The 21,079-nt window shown below is 51.5% G+C and overlaps 2 protein-coding genes across 12 annotated transcripts in view; one reads left to right on the top strand and one right to left on the bottom strand.

Moving 5' to 3' along the window:
* LOC147252757 (collagen alpha-6(VI) chain-like) overlaps positions 1-4,415 on the top strand; it is a 51,724-nt gene extending 47,309 nt beyond the window's left edge. For all 6 annotated transcript variants that reach the window (XM_086217526.1, XM_086217528.1, XM_086217529.1 and 3 more), the window contains one exon: positions 2,568-4,415. In XM_086217526.1, the coding sequence (XP_086073652.1) occupies positions 2,568-2,743 (176 nt within the window). In that variant the 3' untranslated portion in view covers positions 2,744-4,415. The remainder of the gene's footprint in view (positions 1-2,567) is intronic.
* Positions 4,416-4,853: 438 nt separating this feature from the next.
* Positions 4,854-20,572, bottom strand: pik3r4 (phosphoinositide-3-kinase, regulatory subunit 4). Of its 6 annotated transcripts, none has more exons than XM_086217538.1 (21): positions 20,391-20,572; positions 16,344-17,078; positions 14,907-15,040; positions 14,538-14,748; positions 14,069-14,464; positions 13,377-13,511; positions 13,074-13,295; positions 12,760-12,933; positions 12,206-12,351; positions 11,928-12,131; positions 11,005-11,206; positions 9,654-9,745; positions 8,359-8,581; positions 8,110-8,275; positions 7,867-8,031; positions 7,031-7,242; positions 6,656-6,787; positions 6,428-6,528; positions 6,089-6,177; positions 5,782-5,902; positions 4,854-5,406 (listed from the first exon to the last, which is right to left on the bottom strand). In XM_086217538.1, exons 2-21 carry the CDS (start codon positions 17,059-17,061, stop codon positions 5,236-5,238), a joined length of 4,014 nt encoding a protein of 1,337 aa, XP_086073664.1. In that variant the 5' UTR covers positions 17,062-17,078; positions 20,391-20,572; the 3' UTR covers positions 4,854-5,235. The 6 variants fall into 6 exon arrangements, with proteins under 6 accessions (XP_086073664.1, XP_086073662.1, XP_086073661.1 ...); XM_086217536.1 differs by lacking the exon at positions 20,391-20,572 and adding an exon at positions 20,154-20,384; XM_086217535.1 differs by lacking the exon at positions 20,391-20,572 and adding an exon at positions 20,107-20,384.
* Between the last annotated feature and the right edge of the window lie 507 nt (positions 20,573-21,079).

Raw genomic sequence — 21,079 nt, forward strand, 5'->3', positions numbered from 1 at the left:
TCTGGCGAGGCGTGACATGACCAACACAAACACAACACACCGATCTGACCAAGCTAACGGATCATTTTAGTGAACGGAGGGCTGTAGCGGATAGCAATCAACTAAAGTATTGAACAAATATGTTTGACATGAAGGAAACACAACAAAGAAACGTGACATCAATCACGCGTCCAGATGTCACACGTCTTTGTGCTTGAGATGACCTCTAATCAACTGTGCTCACTGTGGTGAATTCTTCACGCTACTAGGCTCCGCCCCCTCTGTGGACCACCACATGTGCTTCTTCACAGTTCTCTCGTTTCAGCCGCCCCGTCTGGGGTCAGGAGAGGGAGGAGAGAGAGAGGGCAGAGAGAGAGGGAGGATAGAGAGAGGGCAGAGAGAGAGGGAGGATAGAGAGAGGGCAGAGAGAGAGGGGGGAGAGAGGGCAAAGAGAGGGAGGATAAAAAGGGCAGAGAGAGAGGGAGGATAGAGAGGGCAGAGAGAGAGGGAGGATAGAGAGGGCAGAGAGAGAGGTTAGAGAGAGAGGAGAGAGGGAGGATAGAGAGAGGGCAGAGAGAGAGGGAGGATAGAGAGAGGGCAGAGAGAGAGGGAGGATAGAGAGAGGGCAGAGAGAGAGGGAGGAGAGAGGCCAGAGGAGGAGAGAAGGGGGAGAGAGAGGAGAGAGGGCAGAGAGTGAGGGAGGATAGAGAGGGCAGAGAGAGAGGGAGGATAGAGAGAGGGCAGAGAGAGGGAGGATAGAGAGGGGAGAGAGGGAGGATAGAGAGGGAGGATAGAGAGGGCAGAGAGAGAGGGAGGATAGAGAGGGCAGAGAGAGGGAGGAGAGAGAGGAGAGAGGGAGGATAGAGAGGGCAGAGAGAGGGAGGATAGAGAGAGGGCAGAGAGAGGGAGGATAGAAAGGGCAGAGAGAGAGGGAGGATAGAGAGGGCAGAGAGAGAGGGAGGATAGAGAGGGCAGAGAGAGGGAGGAGAGAGAGGAGAGAGGGAGGATAGAGAGGGCAGAGAGAGGGAGGATAGAGAGAGGGCAGAGAGAGGGAGGATAGAAAGGGCAGAGAGAGAGGGAGGATAGAGAGGGCAGAGAGAGAGGAGAGAGGGAGGAGAGAGGGAGGATAGAGAGGGCAGAGAGAGAGGGAGGAGAGAAAGGAGAGAGGGAGGAAAGAGAGGGCAGAGAGAGAGGGAGGATAGAGAGGGCAGAGAGAGAGGGAGGATAGAGAGGGCAGAGAGAGGGAGGAGAGAGAGGAGAGAGGGAGGATAGAGAGGGCAGAGAGAGAGGGAGGATAGAGAGGAGAGAGGGAGGATAGAGAGGGCAGAGAGAGGGAGGATAGAGAGAGGGCAGAGAGAGGGAGGATAGAAAGGGCAGAGAGAGAGGGAGGATAGAGAGGGCAGAGAGAGAGGGAGGACAGAGAGGGGAGAGGGAGGATAGAGAGGGCAGAGAGAGAGGGAGGACAGAGAGAGGGAGGATAGAGAGAGGGCAGAGAGAGGGAGGAGAGAGGGCAGAGAGAGAGGGAGGATAGAGAGAGGGCAGAGAGAGAGGGAGGAGAGAGGGCAGAGAGAGAGGGAGGAGAGAAGGGGGAGAGAGAGGAGAGAGGGCAGAGAGAGAGGGAGGATAGAGAGAGGGCAGAGAGAGGGAGGAGAGAGAGGGCAGAGAGAGGGAGGATAGAGAGAGGGCAGAGAGAGAGGGAGGATAGAGAGGGTAGAGAGAGAGGAGAGAGGGAGGATAGAGAGAGAGGGAGGATAGAGAGAGGGGGAGAGAGAGAGAGGATAGAGAGAGGGGGAGAGAGAGGGAGGAGAGAGGGCAGAGAGAGGGAGGAGAGAGGGCAGAGAGAGGGAGGAGAGAAGGGGGAGAGAGAGGAGAGAGGGCAGAGAGAGAGGGAGGATAGAGAGAGGGCAGAGAGAGGGAGGAGTGAGGGAGGCGAGAGAGGGAGGAGAGAGAGGAGAGAGGGCAGAGAGAGGGAGGAGAGAGAGGAGAGAGGGCAGAGAGAGAGGGAGGATAGAGAGGAGAGAGGGAGGATAGAGAGGGCAGAGAGAGAGGGAGGATAGAGAGGGGAGAGGGAGGATAGAGAGGGCAGAGAGAGAGGGAGGATGGAGAGGAGAGAGGGAGGATAGAGAGGGCAGAGAGAGAGAGGGAGGATAGAGAGGGGAGAGGGAGGATAGAGAGGGCAGAGAGAGAGGGAGGATAGAGAGGAGAGAGGGAGGATAGAGAGGGCAGAGAGAGAGGGAGGATAGAGAGGGGAGAGGGAGGATAGAGAGGGCAGAGAGAGAGGGAGGATAGAGAGGGGAGAGGGAGGATAGAGAGGGCAGAGAGAGAGGGAGGATGGAGAGGAGAGAGGGAGGATAGAGAGGGCAGAGAGAGAGAGGGGATAGAGGAGAGAGAGGGAGGATAGAGAGGAGAGAGGGAGGATAGAGGAGAGAGAGGGAGGATAGAGAGAGGGCAGAGAGAGAGTGAGGCGAGAGAGGGGAGGAGAGAGAGGCAAAACCTAGAAGCACTGGTCATCGGTCTCTAATGAGGTGTCGCTTCCTGGTAGTCCCGTAGGTCTGGTGGTTCTGATCATGTCTTCTGTCTCCACCCAGACGCCTGCTCCCTGGGTCAGGACCCCGGCGGCTGCCAGAACTACACCATGATGTGGTTCTATGACTTCCAGCAGAGTGAATGCTCTCGCTTCTGGTACGGCGGCTGCGGCGGAAACAGCAACCGCTTCAACACGCAGAAGGAGTGTGAAAGCCTGTGTCTGCTGGAGAGTCAATGAGGAGGGCGTGCTTGACGTTTAGGAGAAAACCGCCACCATGACCTGAACATACATCACCAAGTAGCAACACAGAGACCCAGACTGCATCGCTGCCTGTCCAGACACCGCCGACGTCGGTCCCTCATGTTGAATATTCATGTTTCCCTTTCTGTTAAAAATCTGACCGCCCGCAAAGCTAAAGTGACGCTGGTTCCAGCTGCAGGAGCGACGGAGCGTCTGACATCTGGAGCCCATCGGTCCGCGTGTCAGGAGGAGTCCTTTCAGGAACATTCAAGTATTTGGTCCCACAGACAGCTGACGAAGGGTTAAAACAGATAAATGACCTCATTATCTTGAAATTTCTAACTAAGCTTTTGTGCTTTACTTTTAGATATTAAATCCTAATGTCACAAATCTGGTTTTGAGATTTAACAACCCGATGAATTCAAACTTCAGACCGAAATTCAGATTCGCTGCTTCTGACCTGAACTCCATTTAGAGAAGGATGTGGTCCAGACATGCTTGATGTCACCAACCGGACTGAGTGTCACGTGTTCCAGCATGGTGGTTGTTACTCTCTCTGACACAGTAGAACCTCACCATCCGGTTCCTCCAGCAGTGAGGGAGGTGGAGGTCAGCTGCTCCTCGGTTCACTGGTGGATATTGGCAGGTTGATTACTTGTGTCCCACCTGAGAAACGGCCACTAAACAAGGACTTTGTGATTCAGACGCTCCTTTGTCCTGCTGTGGCAGCACCGCCATGTTGGCCACATCCACTCACTCACTCATGATCTACACTTCCTTCCAGGTACGAGTAAACGTGAGGCGTTGGACAGCTGTCAGATTTAATTTGAACATTTATGGACCTCAGTAAAGTTCATGTCCTCATCTCCTGCTCAGAGGTTTCTATAATCATCTGATATCGTCACTGTCGATCTGTCGCTAGCATGAGTTAGCTCCCAGAGTTGGATAGAACTAGACTATAAAGTGGTGGACGTGGCCTCTGGGACCTGGCCTGCTCTAGATTGGTACTCTGGGTTATTTGGGCGAGGGTGGAGCAGAGGACACTGCACGCAGGGAACCAACTTGACCTTTACACTCAAGCAGTAAGCTCATTTCTCTGGGCCGCCTCCATGAATTCATTCAGTCCAAAATGGCGACAGCACATTTGTTCAATGAATCACCGGCTTCCTCTTCTGTCTGTTCTCTTGGGTACATAAATGATGTGTGGTGCTAGCATTAGCAGGCTAGCTTGTAAAGCAGGGGTGGGCGACCATGTGCCATGGAGGGCCGTGTGGCTGCAGGGTGTCCTTGTAACCAAACCCTTTCACAGGTGATTCCACTGATTAACACACCTCTGTGGCTGCAGGTGCCGCGTTCACGGCCCTCCGTGGCACATGGTTGCCCACCCCTGCTTTACAAGCTAGCAGCGTCTGAATAATTCACATTAACAGGTTTATTAAGAAAGCTCTGACAGCGTGCTCCACTTGATGCTTGTCCTGTGTGAAGGGTGTTAATATGGAACGGGGGGCGGGACAGGCGGTTTTTGGGGTGAAAATGGAGTTTGATGTGTCCTCAGTCTCTGATTTACTCCTCTTACATAAACACAGGAGAGCAGAGCGTTTCAGAGCCCAAAAGGACTCAACGTCTGGTTGGGTTTGGTGTCTCAAATGTTGCTTCATGTAAAACAATAAAGGGTTAAAGAAAACCTCTGAGATCCAGCTGGTGTGTGTGTGTGTGTGTTGGAAACAGATTTGTGAACCTGCAGCTGAAAAACAAAGTGACCAGCAAACAGTCGTATTGACACGATGGGGTTTTACGGCTGGCGAGACGAACCAACTGGATGGAACCAGCTTCTGTTCTCTAGTCAGCGACCGTCTCGCGTTTGGTTCCACATGAAGCTGCTGAATGAGGCTGTGGGAGTCCACCACTCTTAACAGTTCCATTTACATTTCTCACCCGGCTGCACCTGTGATTAGCAAGAATGAGTGACAGCATGGTTAGGTGACACTCAACGGCCCACAATGCATTGCGTCCGTGCGACTGTCGAGGCAGAGACGACGTTTTATCATCACACCTTGAAATGAGGCTTTAACGTTTTACTGAATGAAAGAAAAGCAACGTACGAGGGACTCAACCGTCCGACTTTATTGAGCAGACACAGCAGTGGTTGTTAGCGACACCTGCAGCTCCAAGCTAATCATTTCTGTACTCAATCTTCAGAGCGACGTCTGAAGTTCTTGTAGTTCTGATTCTGAAGTGAAAAACGGACATAAGTAGACGAAGCTCCTCATTCTAATTTCTGAGGAGCAGTTTGGTTTTCAGGTCGCCAGTTTTAATCCAACGTGACGCTGGTGACCACGGGGTCGAGGGAACCGTTGGAACTCAAACAACTGAAGTGCTGCAAACTCTTTTGCTGCATTTTCACAATTTGAAGACAGGAGTTCTTCTTCTGCAGCACCGCGCGGGCCTGCGTCCACTCGCAGCCTCTCGTCTCCTGCTGCTGCTCCTCTTCACTTCCAGACTTTCACAATGCCGTCTCTAGAGGAGGTGACGATGAAGCCCTGTGTGGTCTGGAAGGTGGCGATGTCAGTGATGATGTCGTGGTGTCCAACAGGCAGAGATTCGGGCCCGCGGCGAGGCGAATCCTCCACCACGCCACTCTTCTGTTTACTGTGGATTTCCTGTAGAGACAAACACTGAATCTCACTAAGACAAAGACGTTGGGTTGTCACAGCTGATCAGAAACAACCGCCAATCGCCATGGTGATGTAATGGCAGCGTGCTACATGCACATGTTTAACTCGCTCGCCTTCGTACACTGAACTGACTCAAATCCCTGGGCAGGTTTTACTCACTGAGGTCCTCAAGAGACTCTCAGAGGGAAACCTGATCAGAAGCACGTGTGTGCGCAGATGTCTGGTGAGACTCAGACGTGGTGTGTGTGTGTGTGTGTGTGTGTGTGTGTGTGGGGGGGGGGGTGCAGCCTGGAAGGGGCTGGACAGGTTAAGCAGGTGTAAGTGGTCATTGGACTGTGGCGGCATGCCCGGCGTCCATACCTGAACGACTTCAGTTCCTTCGATGATCTTTCTGCTGTAGAGGACCGACGGGCAGTGCAGTGAGTCGTTGGCTCCGCCCGCTACAATATACGAGCGCTCAGGATACGCCAAGTCCCAGAACCTGAAGACCACATCACAAGTCAAACAAGTTGAGAGCAGCTTCTGTCCTCTGCTGGACAAAACTGTCCTGTTTCCTTTTTCTACACTAAAACTCTGTTCCTGTTTATGGACCCCCATGGACAAAAAGACCTGAATACCTTCAGTTTGTCCACCAAACAAAACGTGTGAGGGGACAGGAAGTTCAGACCTGATTCTCATGTCGGAGCCGGCCGTCAGGAGCAGAGGGTTCCCGTCAGCTGGACTGCAGTAGATCCCATGAACACTGTGAGGAGACGGCTGCAACACACACACACACACACACACACACACACACACACACACACACACACACACACACACACACACACACACACACCTTTATGGGGCATTCAGGTAACCCTGACCACTTCAGTCTTTGATCATTAGAGTCAAAAGGATGCCTGGTGTGGACGGTCAGCTGGTGTCGGTCCTCTAAGGGTTCGTGACTACAAGTGACGTCCAACATGTGAAAATCTGGATTGCAGTAAACGACGTCGTCCACTGGTACCTGCAGCTCTGAGAGAGGAGGTGCTGAACTGGCCCACAGGGTGAATTTGCGATCTCCAGTCTCCATGTCCCACATGGACACTTCATTGTTCCCCTGGACAGCTGGACACACACACACACGACAGACGGGACGGACATGAAGACGACCTCAGTGGTCCACTCCTTCCTAACCCTAATGAACAGGTACTCGTGGAACATGGTGCATGTATGAATTCAGGCGCCCTCTCACCAGCGATGACGGACGACTGGTAGAGTGGATGCATGAGCAGCCTTCGGATTCGCGCCCGGGCGGGGTGGGAGTGGTTTGAGATGGGGAGCTGAAACCGCATATCCCAGCAGGCCATGGTGCCGCTGCTTGTCCCTGAGGAGGACAAAGAAAGAAAGAGACAAATATTTCCACGTCGCGTCTCTCAGACTTTGTTTAAACAGGGTTCAATAAGGCTCAATAAATGGTTCCGTCTTGAACCAGCAGCTCATGTCAAACTACTCGTTTCTAAACGATTCAGCTTGCAGAAAGTTGCCAGAGTTTCAGAGGCGAGTAAAAGTACAGACGATACGAAACAGTCCGTGTATTTCTTGGATCAGTTTCTGAGTCGGCACAGACCGAGGCAGAGCCAGCACTGGTGCATGTCCACGCTGAAGGACGTGATGAGTCCCAGGCGGAGATCGTGTCGAAGTGTCCAGGCGTTGGAGTTGGAGCGAAGGTCCCAACCAACCAGCGAGCCGTTGACGGTGGCATACGCCAGCACTGACTGGGCACCCGAGTTAAAATGGTGGATGTCGACAGCACAACCATCCTCCTGGAGGTCCAGAGACCTGAGAGGAGACGAAGAACACCCGTCAATCAAAGCTGGGATCTCTGGTCCTTTAGCGTCTTTGAGATGTCAGACTGGCTGGTTGGAGGGTTTCCCCCGGAGACACCGGCATACATGACGCTGAAATAACTGTTGCTGGCAACAGACGAGTGAGAACTACTGAACATTGATCGATTCTACTTAACTCAACCAAGCTGTGTGGACACAGCTTGGTTGAGTTAAGTAGAATCAGGTGTTGCTTTTGCTCGGTTGGATTGAAAACCTGCAGCCACACCGGCCCTTACTGGACCAGTTTGACACCCCTGCTCTACAGTCACTGTCCCACATTCTCACTCACCTGAACCTCTGGAGACGCAACACGAGGAGCGCGAAAGCTTGACTCAGTCAGACTGAACATTAAACACTCACGCTGCCGCGTCTGGGACACAGACGGACACTCACGGGTCCAGCTAAGAGCAGAAATACGACTGTGCTCACTTCCAATCCTGCTAAGAGTCACTAAACTCAGGACCTGCTGCTCGTCTCCCACTGAGGCGGGGCAGTGGAGACCACATGACACAGATACAGGAAGTGACTCCCGGGCTCCCGCTCACCGCTGCAGAGCCCGGAGGTGTCTCATGGTTACCTGGTCTGAAAGGGCTGGACTTTTGGGGATTTGGGTGGTTTATTAGCTTCGACTGCCAACAGCTGGATGGATCCGTTGTCTGAGGCCACGGCTAGGTAATGTGACCCTTGACAGAAGGTCAACGTCTTCACATGGCCGCCGATACGCGAATAGGTCAACACCGACCTGCAGACACACAGTTGGTACGCGACTCGCTTCCATCATGATGTGATTGACTCATGTCATGTGGTCTCTGTGACCCACCTGGTGGTTGTGGTCTTCCCCTCCATCTTCTGACTGTCCCACACTTTGACAGTCCCATCGTTGGACGCCGTGGCGAAGATGGAGTGTTCATCAGAGACTCGGATGCGGTTCACAGCAGCTTTGTGTTCGTGCAGGTGAGCGACCAGCAGTCCCTTAGGGTGCCACCCTGGAACACACGTTCTGCAGGTCAACTCTCGTCCGCCTCCACAGGGCCAACTGGCTGCTAGCAGGCGAGCGCGTTCATCTTACCTGGCGGCGGAGGCCGACTCTCCCACTCGGCGCTCTCCATCATTTGTTTGGCCATTCGCTCGGCGCTGCACTGCTCCCTCTTCTGTTGCACCAGCTGCTGCAGCTCCACCTTGCAGGTGTTAATGCGCCGCTGGTAGGCGGGGCCACTTGCCACTGACTGCAACACAGGGACCGCTGGGACCACAGTGCTCTTCCGGGACTGACTCACCGGCCCGTCGGTCACCTGGATGGTTCAGATCAATACCAACAATCAGGACAGGGGTCATTCTGAGGGGAGAGAACAGGTTCACCACATTCTCAGTTTTACTGGAAACTGCTGGAAACTTGATGTGGAGCTTTCCAGTCCACCCAGCCAGCACGACGCCGGACAGGAACCAAAGCCCCCAGAACACGGAGGAACTTGTTCCTCTACAGAGCTGAAAGGAGTTTACGCACACAACTGACGGGGTCAGCGGACACTCGACGTCATGGTGTCCCGTGTTTAACAGGAAACCAACCAAAATGGATAAGTTGTTCACCGTAGCCTCCAACTACGACTCTACCTGGGTGTGGAAGCTGAGGTGGTTGCCACGGCAACCAGGGAAGCCGCTCTCATACAGTTTTCAAAAGCGAAACTTAACATTGATTTCTTGACTTCAGCCTGTACTTGGTGGCCCCCGCGCTCTTTAGCAGTTTAGTCTGGATTTTATTTTCCTCCATGATCTCAGTCTTCTCTTCCTACATGTTTCTGATGTTCTTTCCTCTTTGTTCTAACGCCCTTTGAGATGCAGTCTTCGTATTATTATTATTATTATTATTAATAAAATTCCTTTCAGACAAGTTCCTGTGTTCTGCTGCCAATTGCAGCTTGGTAACAGCTTCATCAAGAGCCACTTAAGGGGGGCCGACCTCTACAGGACCTCATCGTCCGCTGCCCCGGGAGCTTCTGTCCTGACCGGCGCTCCTGGGGTTCCCTGGAGAAGAGAGTCGGCCCTCACTCTTTTGTGCTGTGCATTCATGGAAGTGATGATGAGCAGCCTTGGCTCAGGAGGCGGAGCACTTCATCTAGTAAAGGGCGGCGTCTTACTGAACCTGGAGGGGCTCCTGATGAGCTTGATGACATCATGAATGTGCACCTCAACCATCACTGGAAAGGAGGTTCATGTCTACAGATTTATTTGACCAGAACTGTGCCACTGAGTCTCTCCAAACTACAACCACAGAGAAACTCCAGGGGGGACACATGTCAACGGGGAATTTTCCCTGTAAACCTGCGTTGGTTGGTTGCCCAGCCTGATTCAGCGCGGTGGTGTTACCATGGCGGGCTGGGCAGCAGACGGCTCCTGGGATCCAAACATGCTCTTCCACTCCTCGTTCATGGTGGAGTCCTGCTTGGTGTGTTTCCTCGCTGCAGGAGAAACAACAGGTACAGAGCAGGATGTTAAAGCAGCGGAGAAACACGACACCGCCACCCACTCAACAGACGCTGCTGCGAGCGCCACAGCTGCTTCCAGTTACACTGTGATAAAAAATCTGTCTGGACTGGAATCAAGGACCCTGAAGTCTGCATGGAACGATGAGGAGCTGACGGGTGTCAATTCCAACCAAGTGAAATCTTTTCAGCTGAAGGAGGGAAATGACTTGTTGCCTTTCCAGGATATCAGAAATCACTGAAGACAAGCGGCAGTTTGAGGGCGGAACATGCCGGCAGCGTGGGTGTCAGGAGGAGACGTGAGTGACATGAACGAAGGGATTAGCAGGCCGCCTCCCCCGAAGCTCACTCTTGTGTAAAAACAACTTTAGTCACATGACAAAAGGTTGAAAAGCTAAACAGAGAGGAATTTCCAGATAATCTTGAGAGTTTAAAAGAAGCCAACTGGAGAGAAAACGGAGGTTCAGTTGGCCCTGGGGCCGGTCATCGGCAGCGACCGCTCAGGCCTCCTGCTGAGTAGGCGGTGGAACCGGGTGCTGGCACCTGTGTTAGCCACGGGTGTAAGTCTGTGGATGAGAGTGGCAGGGGGCTGCAACGACTTCAATGTTTCTTGTCCAACAGACAAACATGAAGTTGATGACTTATGAGGGAGCAACAGCACGGATTTCTCCAGTAAAGGAAACCCAAACACACCGGATCGAGTTGCCAACTGTCGCTAACCATTAGTGCACGTACATGAGTGCACTGCCATCCGCGACACAGAAACAAAACAGGGGTGTGGCGATGTTCAGAAGGAGTAGCCACACCTGAGCTCGTCGCAGCCCTCGGAGGGGACAAGTTGTCACAGGGCAACCGAGGACGCAACTGCTGAGACTCTGGGCTTAGCTAGAGCTCAAAGAAATGCAGTCGGCCTGCGAAGCGAGACCAGGAAAGGGAACAGATCCTCTGATGTCACCGGAAGATATAGGTTAACCGTGACTGGTGACTTTGTTGGTATTAACACTCGACCTACGAGATGGAGACATTCAGTGTTGAACGCACCGCCTCTGGCACTCAGTAAGGATGAAATAGAAATGAAGGTTTTATTGTGGCGGGAGGATTCTCAATGCCTCTTTCGAGTCCCGGGGCTCAGGTACCCAGATACAGGTGAGTTCCTCCCTGATGCAGTGGGAGGAGCCAGTGTGAAGACCAGAGGACTATTTCAAGAGTCTGACTGGGATAAAAGTGTTGGTTACCTCTCTTGTCCTCAGCCTCAGCTCTGGGTTTGACCAAGTCAACCTGCCGTCCGGTGATGCCGAGCAGAGCCAGGTCGATGATGCCCGTCTGGGCCGCCTCTCCCAGGTGGCTCTGCTCGCCCATGTTGGCTTTGGCCTTGTTGGACTTCAGCATGAAGTCTTTGAGGGCCAGCAGCTTGTCCTCCTCTGCCTCGGTCATCCCCTGGACAGCGACAGGAGACGGGTCACAGGGACATCAGTTTTCTACCAGCGCATTCCTCAACATCCATGTTGAGTTTCCCCCTCCCCTTTCAGAACCCTATATAATGTACCGTGATCAGACAGATTTTGTGATGTCAATCATTGAATGCCTTTTTTCCATTTCATTTCAACTTAAAACTATAACTAAAAAAGGGTGCAGCTGGACCTGATCGTGGACTGCAGCATCTCTCAAGGACAACACTCGTAAAATTCAACGCAGCTTCAACTCTTTCTTCTTGAACCAGAACTTCCTACATCTGGACTTTCAATGTTTTCCATGTGGTCCAATGATGTGTTTTTTCCAAAGAAAAATGACCACAGAATCCCGGCAGCTCCCTCCATGTGGCCGCCGCAGAGCTGGTCTGCCGTCCACATGGTGTGTGAGGAGCTCCGCTGCAGCTCCTCACATTTCTGTGACTCCTGTGTTGATCTTGGCTGCTCAGACGCTCCAGCAGGCTCCAGTCAGCAGAGTTCTCTGGAAGTGCTTTAATGTTCTAGTCAGAGCTCTGCTGGGGTGATTCTGAGGAAGTCTTTGAGGATTTTCCCAGACACTGAAGAAAAAACAGGAGTCCAAGTCTCCTCTTCCTCATTCTCAAGGTTTGAACCTGCGTCCAGGCCAGCCAGGGGAGGTTCTAGTCAGGACTCCTTTCGATGACCTGAGGTCATAGTAACAGAGCTGTTACCTGTGAGAGCAGCTTCTTGAGGAGCTGGGCAATGGCAGGGTCCTCAGGAGCAGGGCATTCTGGGATGGATCCCACACGCTTCTTCTGACGCAGCAGCAGGTGGCGGAAGAGGCTGGCGATGTCTTTGGAGCGTAGCGCATAGTCAAAGATGGAGCGACTCACCGGCTCCTTCAGAACACTCAACAGCACCAGCTCCTTATCGATCTGAGGAGGAGGAGGGAGACGCGGTGGTGGAGGGCAGCGAGGATGAGCTCTACAGCAGATGAGGGAGAACTCACCTGGATGATGGGCTGGGTGATAAAGGGGTTGAGGTAGGGCATCAGTTTACAGTAAACATCAGCCACGTTGAGATGCTGCGCTACCACGGTGATGAAGCCCACTGCCCCGTACCGGATCCACAGGTTCGGGTGACACAGGAACGGAGCTGCAGTAGGAGAGGGAGACAGAATGACACACACACACACACACACACACACACACACACACACACACACACACACACACACACACACAGTATAGCTGCCATGCAGGGCAACAACCTGCACATCAGGAGCAATTAAAGGTTCAGTTTCTTGCTCAAGGACACTTGGACATGGTCACTGGGGGACGTGGGGATTGAACCAGCGACCCTTGGGTTGCCAGACGGCCCCTCTACCTACCGAGAGCCACTCTAGCTCATCTCAGGCTTTACGCTGTTAAATACCAACATCATGTTGCAGATCTGGTTTATTCACCAGCAGCTATGAAGCACAGCTTCATCTTAGCTCAATCCCTGGCTCACATAATAAGAAGGTGTAAAACACAGCAGCGTGATGTCATGCCGCCATCTTACCGATGTCACTGACGAACTCGTAGATGTGCGGTTTCTGCAGCAGGCCGAGTTGGCACATGCAGGTGAGAGAGTTGAGTGCTTTGTAAATGACAAACTCCTCAGTGTCGCTCAAGCCCTGCTGCAGGAGAGGCTTCAGGATGGAGGAGCTCTGCCAGCCCACGTACGCAGCTACGCCTTGGGACGCCACCACACACCGCAGACAAACAACAGGAGGAGACTCAGTATTTCATCGTGATCGTCAGCACACTTCTTCAGCTCATTTAATTGTTCTAGTAACTGTAAAGTCCTCCCTGCTGTATTCGAGTGTTCTGTACCGACGATGCTGTCGAAGAACGCTCCGCGCAGGTGCCAGTCGTTCTTGTCGTTGAGGAAGGTGATCATGTGAGACAGCAGCACGTCGTTGGCCTTCTGCCGGCCGAAGAACACGCAGAGCCGAGTGATGCCGTTCTCCATCAGTGACTGCTTGACAACGTTCTCCGAGTCGCTCAACAGCGTCACCACCTTCTGCTGCACCATCTCATGCAGCGCCTGCAGCTCTGAGCGTCACACAGCTGCTCGTCACATGGAGGCGGGACAACATGTCAAAACAAGCACAGCAGGAATGAGTGTGTGTGTACCTGAGTCATAGTTCTCATTTGGGTGGAGGGTTTCCTCTGCATCCTCGCCACTCAGGTCGTGCTCCGTGTTGACATTGTTCTCCTGAACCAACTCCAGGAAACGCAGCGCGCTCTCTGCAAGGTGGGCGATGTTCTCTGCCATCGCCCAGAAGAAAAACGATAACTGAGACAGGGGAGCAGTGCGAAGAGTTTCCTTTCATATTGTACAAACAGAGCAACGTAAACGTTCTACATCAATGATTCCCATAGTGTGGAATGTAGCCCCTAGTGGTTTACAGTGGTACTGCAGGTGGGCCACAAAGACCAGCAGCATGAGGAGACGTGAAGCTCCCCGATATTCATCCGCTACAATCCAGGAACTAGAACCCTTTTGGTTCTGGACTGGTTTATAAACAGTTATCTGGCGCTGCTTGACTGGGTGAAGTATCGCTATCCTGAATCTAAGTGTCACAACGGGGCCTCGCACATTTCCTCAAGGTTTGCTTCCTTCTCTTGTTTATGTTCCTCCTAAAAGGAAACCTGCTTGCACACAAACCCTGACGATGCCCGACTCATAGTGAGGAGACATTTTTTTGCTTGACTGCTAAAAAGCGAGTTGATGCTCCCCAACGAGACATTCGCCGCTGTCACCACAGCCTCAAACACCCGCCCCTCAGCTTAAATACATTGTTGGTGGCTGACCAGCCACTGACCTGCATACGCCAGCCTGACGATGGTGGCGTCGTCCTGGGCGAGGTGAGCGATGCCAGGCAGGATGTATTCTGGGTAGATGTTCACGTCATTCCGTGGCACCTCCTTCACCAGCGCCAGCACCTTGGCCAGCGTGCGCACAGCCTGGGCACGCACACGTGGCACAGGGTCATTGCAAAAGTGCAGCAGGTACGGTGTGATGCGGTCCAGCAGGACGTCGACGCCGAGACGGGGTGCCAGGTGAAGGATGAGCTCCAGCGCTGCCAGCTTGGAATCGCAGGAGTGCAGCGTCTGCAGGCAGGAAGTGATGACTGACACCAGGACAATGAGGCCCTGCTGCTCTCTAGAGCTCAGCACGCCCTCACCAACGTCCTGAGACGAAGAGGAGGAGGCGGAGCCTGGAGGGGGAGAGTTGGATGTAAAAACATACAACTAGTTTTCACTGTGTAAATGTAAACGTTCAGCTCTCACCGCCTCGCAGGTTGTGCAAGATGTTGTCCAGGTCTTTGCGGATGACGAGCACGCGTTCATCGGCTGACTGGAAGGTCTCTTTGGCGAACTGAGCCATGTACGGCTGCAGGAAGGTGTAGAAGATATCAGGGAAGGCTTTACCTCTCTGCTGCTTCAGGTACTCCTCTGCTGCCAGGCGCTTGTCCGGCTCCCTCTGAACCATCTGAGCGACCTGCGGCAGCGGAGGGAGTTTTGCTTTGGTAAACTGCTCATGAAGGAATCATTCAAGACCCGACCGAGGAACATCCATCACATTCTTCAGCAGACCAATAAACGCGCCAAGAACAAGCTGAGCGTCAGTGTCATGATGGCGATGATGAAGATCATTACCAGCTCTCTGATGCTGCGGTCCTCGATCTTGGCGAGGACCTGCTCCGTCTGAAAGTGTCCTTTACGATACGCCAGCAGCTGAGACAGATCGAAGAGAGGGACGCCCTCCGTGAACAGCTCTGCTATCACACAGCCTGGGGAGAAGTCCAGCATTAGAATCTCACAGTTCTGATTCTTTGGGTCACATTGTTCCACCGTATGTGTACAGAGGTAGGAAAGGGAGCGGCTCTAGTTTCAGTTCTTCAGTAAACTGTGCTAAACCAGTCCTGGTCATATCACCTGGAACATAACCAGCAGCACAATGACACATGCACCACTTGTGACCCTCTGGGCTGAAGATGACAAAAATGAAGAGGACCATCGGGCCCAGCTCTTCTTGCCAGTGTCTGCTGTGAGCCCAGGAGGTTATTACCGTCTGATCCGTCCCCTCGTACTGAAGAAGGAATGACAGCGGAGCTAACGGCCTCCTGCGTGTGAGTCGCTGAGAGCCGCTCTGTTATGAAGCTGACGCTCAGCAGCTGAAGGGAAATCCACCCAACACATTTTTGTTTTCTTCACTTGCTGTTCAGTGCCGCTCAGGACAGCTTCAGCCTTAAAAACGTCCACATCTGCTTCCTGATGATTGAATAAAAACTTGAAATATCTGAACAAAAATCCTCTGACTAGTATGAGAGCTGATATGAAAATGAGTGCAGTGACCTTAACGGCTGTCAATCATCAGCTTCAAACAACAGAACTTTCAGTGCCTGACAGAAACGAGCCAACGTTGATGGCTGGTTCTGCTGCAGCTCATCAGTTCATAACTGACATGTCCAAGCTGTGTTGCCAGGCAACAACGTGGATCAGCAATCAAAGAAAGAAATACGTATTTGTGAATTTGGGACTAATGCATGATTCATAGCAGTGTGTGGAGTCTAGAGCGTCCCCTGATCATGTGACCTAGGCCGTAGCGGAGCGGCTGGAGCAGAGCGAATCATTTGGGGTGTTTAAGCTACTAAATGCTGAACAACACTTTCATTCACTGAAACAAATAAAGTTGTTGGCCCAGAGGAGAGGGTGTGGAAATGTGATGTCAGGGGGTGGACCGGTCACTGCTGTGCATCAGTCGAGGCCGTAGGTCGCTGACACGGACCTACGGCACCAACTACAGGAGACGACGCGGAACACTGTGCTCACTTCCTCATTTAACGGCACTGTGTGAAGGTGTGTCTTGTTTGGCCAAAGGATTCTCGAATTACTTAAAGAAAAACAACAATGAAAAAAACAACTATGTAGTGACCTTTGACCTCAAAACTTGAATCAGTTCAAGCGAAGATTTTTGCAAATTTCCCTGCAGGCATTCCTGATTTATGGCGTTCTCTATTCATCAGCGAGACCCTCAAACATGGGGACTAGGTGCTGGAGTAGTAGAGGAAGCCTTGGGTTGAAGCTCTCTACCTGCGGAGAAGATGTCCATGGCCTGCTTGAGCTCCCCGCGGCTCCTCTGGTTGTTGTTGGTCAGGTCCACCAGCGGTGTGTTCTGGTCGCTCTCTGTCGCAAACATGCTTCCGTCCACAAATCTCTCCGGAGCGATGTAGCACGTCCTCCGCCTGGACGTGTCGAAGAAGTAGTTGAAGTCGGCGGGGTTGTCCTCTGGCAGGTATGTTGGTTTGAAACTAGCAAAGTCAGTGAGCAGCACCCAGTTCCAGCTGGTCACCATCACGTTTTCCGTCTTGATGTCACCGTGGCGGACGCCAGCCTTGTGTGCTTGGTCCACGGCGTTGAGGATCTGGAAGGCCAGCCAGCGCTTCTCCACATTGTTGAGGAAAGGACGGGTACTGATGCGATCGTACAGGTTGTCCCGGACATACTGGCGGAACAAGATGGCTGCCTTCTCTGTCAGAGAGTTTTTCTGGAAGGGAAGGCAGTTCTGACATGAGTGCAAGCGGATCTTCAGCTCTTCCAGCTCCTGTTTGTAGCTGGTCAGAGGCAGCGAAGGGTCCTGGATGGCAAAGACTTTGACCACCACCAGGCCCTCGCGGTGTTTGGCGCGGGCCACTTTGAAGAAGCGAGTACTTCCCAGGCTCTTGTCATACTCGTGGTCATGGATGTCTGAGAAGTAGCTGTCGACAGACAAGATCTGCGAGGGGGCGATACCGGCCAGCTGGTTCCCCATGACGCTGCCACGCCGGTCTGAAACATTCAGAGGACACAAGTCAGTATCAGCCGTTCCACAGCAGGATTGTCATCTGGCTGGCTCATCGCTACTGTTGTGCTGCCACCTGCTGGACAAAAGAGGAAGTAATAGTGCATGTGGGTACTTCAAGAAGAGGAGGCTTCACTGCCATCCTGACTGATGACGTTAGACAAAGGCAGTTATCACTGCTTACGGCTGGGTCCTCCATAACCCAGTAGCCTGGACATCACGCCACAGCAGACGGCGCCGCTATGGCTTCAGCCTGTCCTCTCCTCATCCACTGTCCTCTCCTCTCCCTGTCCTCTCCTCATCCACTGTCCTCTCCTCTCCCTGTCCTCTCCTCATCCACTGTCCTCTCCTCTCCCTGTCCTCTCCTCATCCACTGTCCTCTCCTCTCCCTGTCCTCTCCTCATCCACTGTCCTCTCCTCTCCCTGTCCTCTCCTCATCCACTGTCCTCTCCTCTCCCTGTCCTCTCCTCATCCACTGTCCTCTCCTCTCCCTGTCTTCTCCTCATCCACTGTCCTCTCCTCTCCCTATCCTCTCCTCATCCACTGTCCTCTCCTCTCCCTATCCTCTCCTCTCTCCCTGTCTTCTCCTCATCCACTGTCCTCTCCTCTCTCCCTGTCTTCTCCTCATCCACTGTCCTCTCCTCTCTCCCTGTCCTCACCTGTTGAACAGGCCTACTTCTCCCGTCCCACTGTTTTATTTCAATGAACTGTTTGTTATTCAGGGATTTCCAAGACCTTGTTTTTACTTTTAGCCGATCGATGATTTATGTAGATGTTTAGCTCCATGATGTCAGTATCAGCACCAGCCCTCAACGTCAGGCGACGTGACCAGCAGATCACCACGGTTAATACAGTTAGTTACTACTCCAGGTAGCTACTAGAGTTAGTTACTACTCCAGGTAGCTACTAGAGTTAGTTACTACTCCAGGTAGCTACTAGAGTTAGTTACTACTCCAGGTAGCTACTAGAGTTAGTTACTACTCCAGGTAGCTACTCGAGTTAGTTACTACTCCAGGTAACTACTAGAGTTAGTTACTACTCCAGGTAGCTACTAGAGTTAGTTACTACTCCAGGTAGCTACTAGAGTTAGTTACTAGAGTTAGTTACTACTCCAGGTAGCTACTAGAGTTAGTTACTACTCCAGGTAACTACTAGAGTTAGTTACTACTCCAGGTAGCTACTAGAGTTAGTTACTAGAGTTAGTTACTACTCCAGGTAGCTACTAGAGTTAGTTACTACTCCAGGCAGCTACTAGAGTTAGTTACTACTCCAGGTAACTACTAGAGTTAGTTACTACTCCAGGTAGCTACTAGAGTTAGTTACTAGAGTTAGTTACTACTCCAGGTAGCTACTAGAGTTAGTTACTACTCCAGGTAACTACTAGAGTTAGTTACTACTCCAGGTAGCTACTAGAGTTAGTTACTACTCCAGGTAGCTACTAGAGTTAGTTACTAGAGTTAGTTACTACTCCAGGTAGCTACTAGAGTTAGTCACTACTCCAGGTAACTACTAGAGTTAGTTACTACTCCAGGTAGCTACTAGAGTTAGTTACTACTCCAGGTAGCTACTAGAGTTAGTTACTAGAGTTAGTTACTACTCCAGGTAGCTACTAGAGTTAGTTACTAGAGTTAGTTACTACTCCAGGTAGCTACTAGAGTTAGTTACTACTCCAGGCAGCTACTAGAGTTAGTTACTACTCCAGGTAACTACTAGAGTTAGTTACTACTCCAGGTAGCTACTAGAGTTAGTTACTAGAGTTAGTTACTACTCCAGGTAGCTACTAGAGTTAGTTACTACTCCAGGTAACTATTAGAGTTAGTTACTACTCCAGGTAGCTACTAGAGTTAGTTACTACTCCAGGTAGCTACTAGAGTTAGTTACTAGAGTTAGTTACTACTCCAGGTAGCTACTAGAGTTAGTCACTACTCCAGGTAACTACTAGAGTTAGTTACTACTCCAGGTAGCTACTAGAGTTAGTTACTACTCCAGGTAGCTACTAGAGTTAGTTACTAGAGTTAGTTACTACTCCAGGTAGCTACTAGAGTTAGTTACTACTCCAGGTAACTACTAGAGTTAGTTACTACTCCAGGTAGCTACTAGAGTTAGTTACTAGAGTTAGTTACTACTCCAGGTAGCTACTAGAGTTAGCTACTAGAGTTAGTTACTACTGCAGGTAGCTACTACAGGTAGTTATTACAGTTAGTTACCACAGGTAATTACTACTACAGGTAGTTACTACAGTTAGCTATTATAGTTAAGTACTACAGGTCGTTATTAGTTAGCTATTACAGTCAGCTACTACAGAGCTATTTGTTAGCTATTACAGGTAGTTATTACAGTTAGTTACTACAGGTAGTTACTACTTCAGGTAGCTACTACAGTTAGCTATTACTGTTAACTACTACAGGTAGCTACTACAGTTAGCTATTACTGTTAACTACTACAGGTAGCTATTCGTTAGCTATTACAGTTAGCTACTACAGAGCTATTCGTTAACTATTACAGTTAGCTACTACAGAGCTATTCGTTAGCTATTACAGTTAGCTACTACAGAGCTATTCGTTAGCTATTACAGTTAGCTACTACAGAGCTATTCGTTAGCTATAACAGTTAGCTACTACAGGTAGCTTCTTCACATATTATTTGTGTTAAATTCTCCTTGTTCTTGCTGCTGTAACGATGTTAATTTCCCCACTGTGGGACGATTAAAGGTTTATCTTATCTACTTAGCTTAGCTACGACTAAAATAATCTACTGTATCAAAACTCACAGTTTCACTGTGTACGATCAAGAACTTTTTTAGAAAGATCAAAGTGGCAGATCAAAGACGAGCGCGCGCCCTCGAGCTCAGCCGACACCTCTGTGTTTACTGGTGTCAAACATCTGGATCACCGCTGCTCAACCTGTTTACACCCCGACCAGCCGTCACGTGACTTAGCTCCTCGGACCGCGCCGTAGCTCCGTGCTAGCTAACCGTCGTCGGTGCTATTTCACGATCACGGAAGCGTCACTAACGTTCGGCTTCCAATCTCGTCGGGAGCAGGTTCCAGGGGTGCCGTTACCAGCTGCCGCCGACCGTTGCAGCTTTAGCTGTAGCGGGTTTAGCAGCAGGCGACGCGGCTCCGGTTTCGGGGAGATGTTGCCGACAGCGACGAACGTCGACTTCAGACGGGGGTTAACAGACGTCACATCCTCTCGCGGCCCTGCGATCCCGCACAACGGTAACCGTGGCTTAAAGGTTTGGACGAAATTAGCATCACACAGCCGTCAGCGAACAGGTCAGGGACGGCTCGACGCACATTCCAGCTGTTGTTGTGGTTCCGGGTCAGAGGTCACCGGCTCAGGCGCGCCCTCACACGTGATGGTTGTTGTGTTCTTTGTTACTGTCGATCTTCAGCTCACTTCAGCTTTAAAAAAATACCGAGTACGTCATCTTAGTGTGAAAAGCTATCTTTGTTTGGACGAGAGGGAACTTTCTGGCAGAGCAAACATAAGGGTAACAGGAAGTCACGGGGTAGAGTTTCAAAATAAATATTTTAGGACATTTTAAACACGCACAAGCTACATTCATCGTCTTCCGCTTATTCCTTTCCTTTTTTCCTAAGGGTCGCGGGGGGTGGAGCCTATCCCAGCGTCTCGGGGCGAGAGGCGGGGTTCACCCTGGACAGGTCACCAGTCCATCGCAGGGCCAACACACAGAGACAAACAACCATTCACACTCACAATCACACCTACAGTCAATTTAGAGAATCAATCAGCCTCGTCCCCAAATTGATGTCTTTGGACTGTGGAGGAAGCTGGAGTACCAGAGAGAACCCAGCAGGAACAGGGAGAACATGGAGACTCACCCAGAAAGATCCCGCGCCCGAGCCGGGACTCGAACCCACAAACAAAGAGAGAGAGAGATAGAGAGAGAGAGAGAGAGAGAGAGAGAGAGAGAGAGAGCGCGCGTACAGAAGACAATTGACCACAACTGGCCCCCCTGCAG

This window comes from Aulostomus chinensis, chromosome 11, assembly GCF_037954235.1.
Source record: "Aulostomus chinensis isolate RoL2024-O1b breed Wild chromosome 11, RoL_Achi_v1.0, whole genome shotgun sequence".
In the NCBI taxonomy this organism is placed as follows: Eukaryota; Metazoa; Chordata; class Actinopteri; order Syngnathiformes; family Aulostomidae; genus Aulostomus; species Aulostomus chinensis.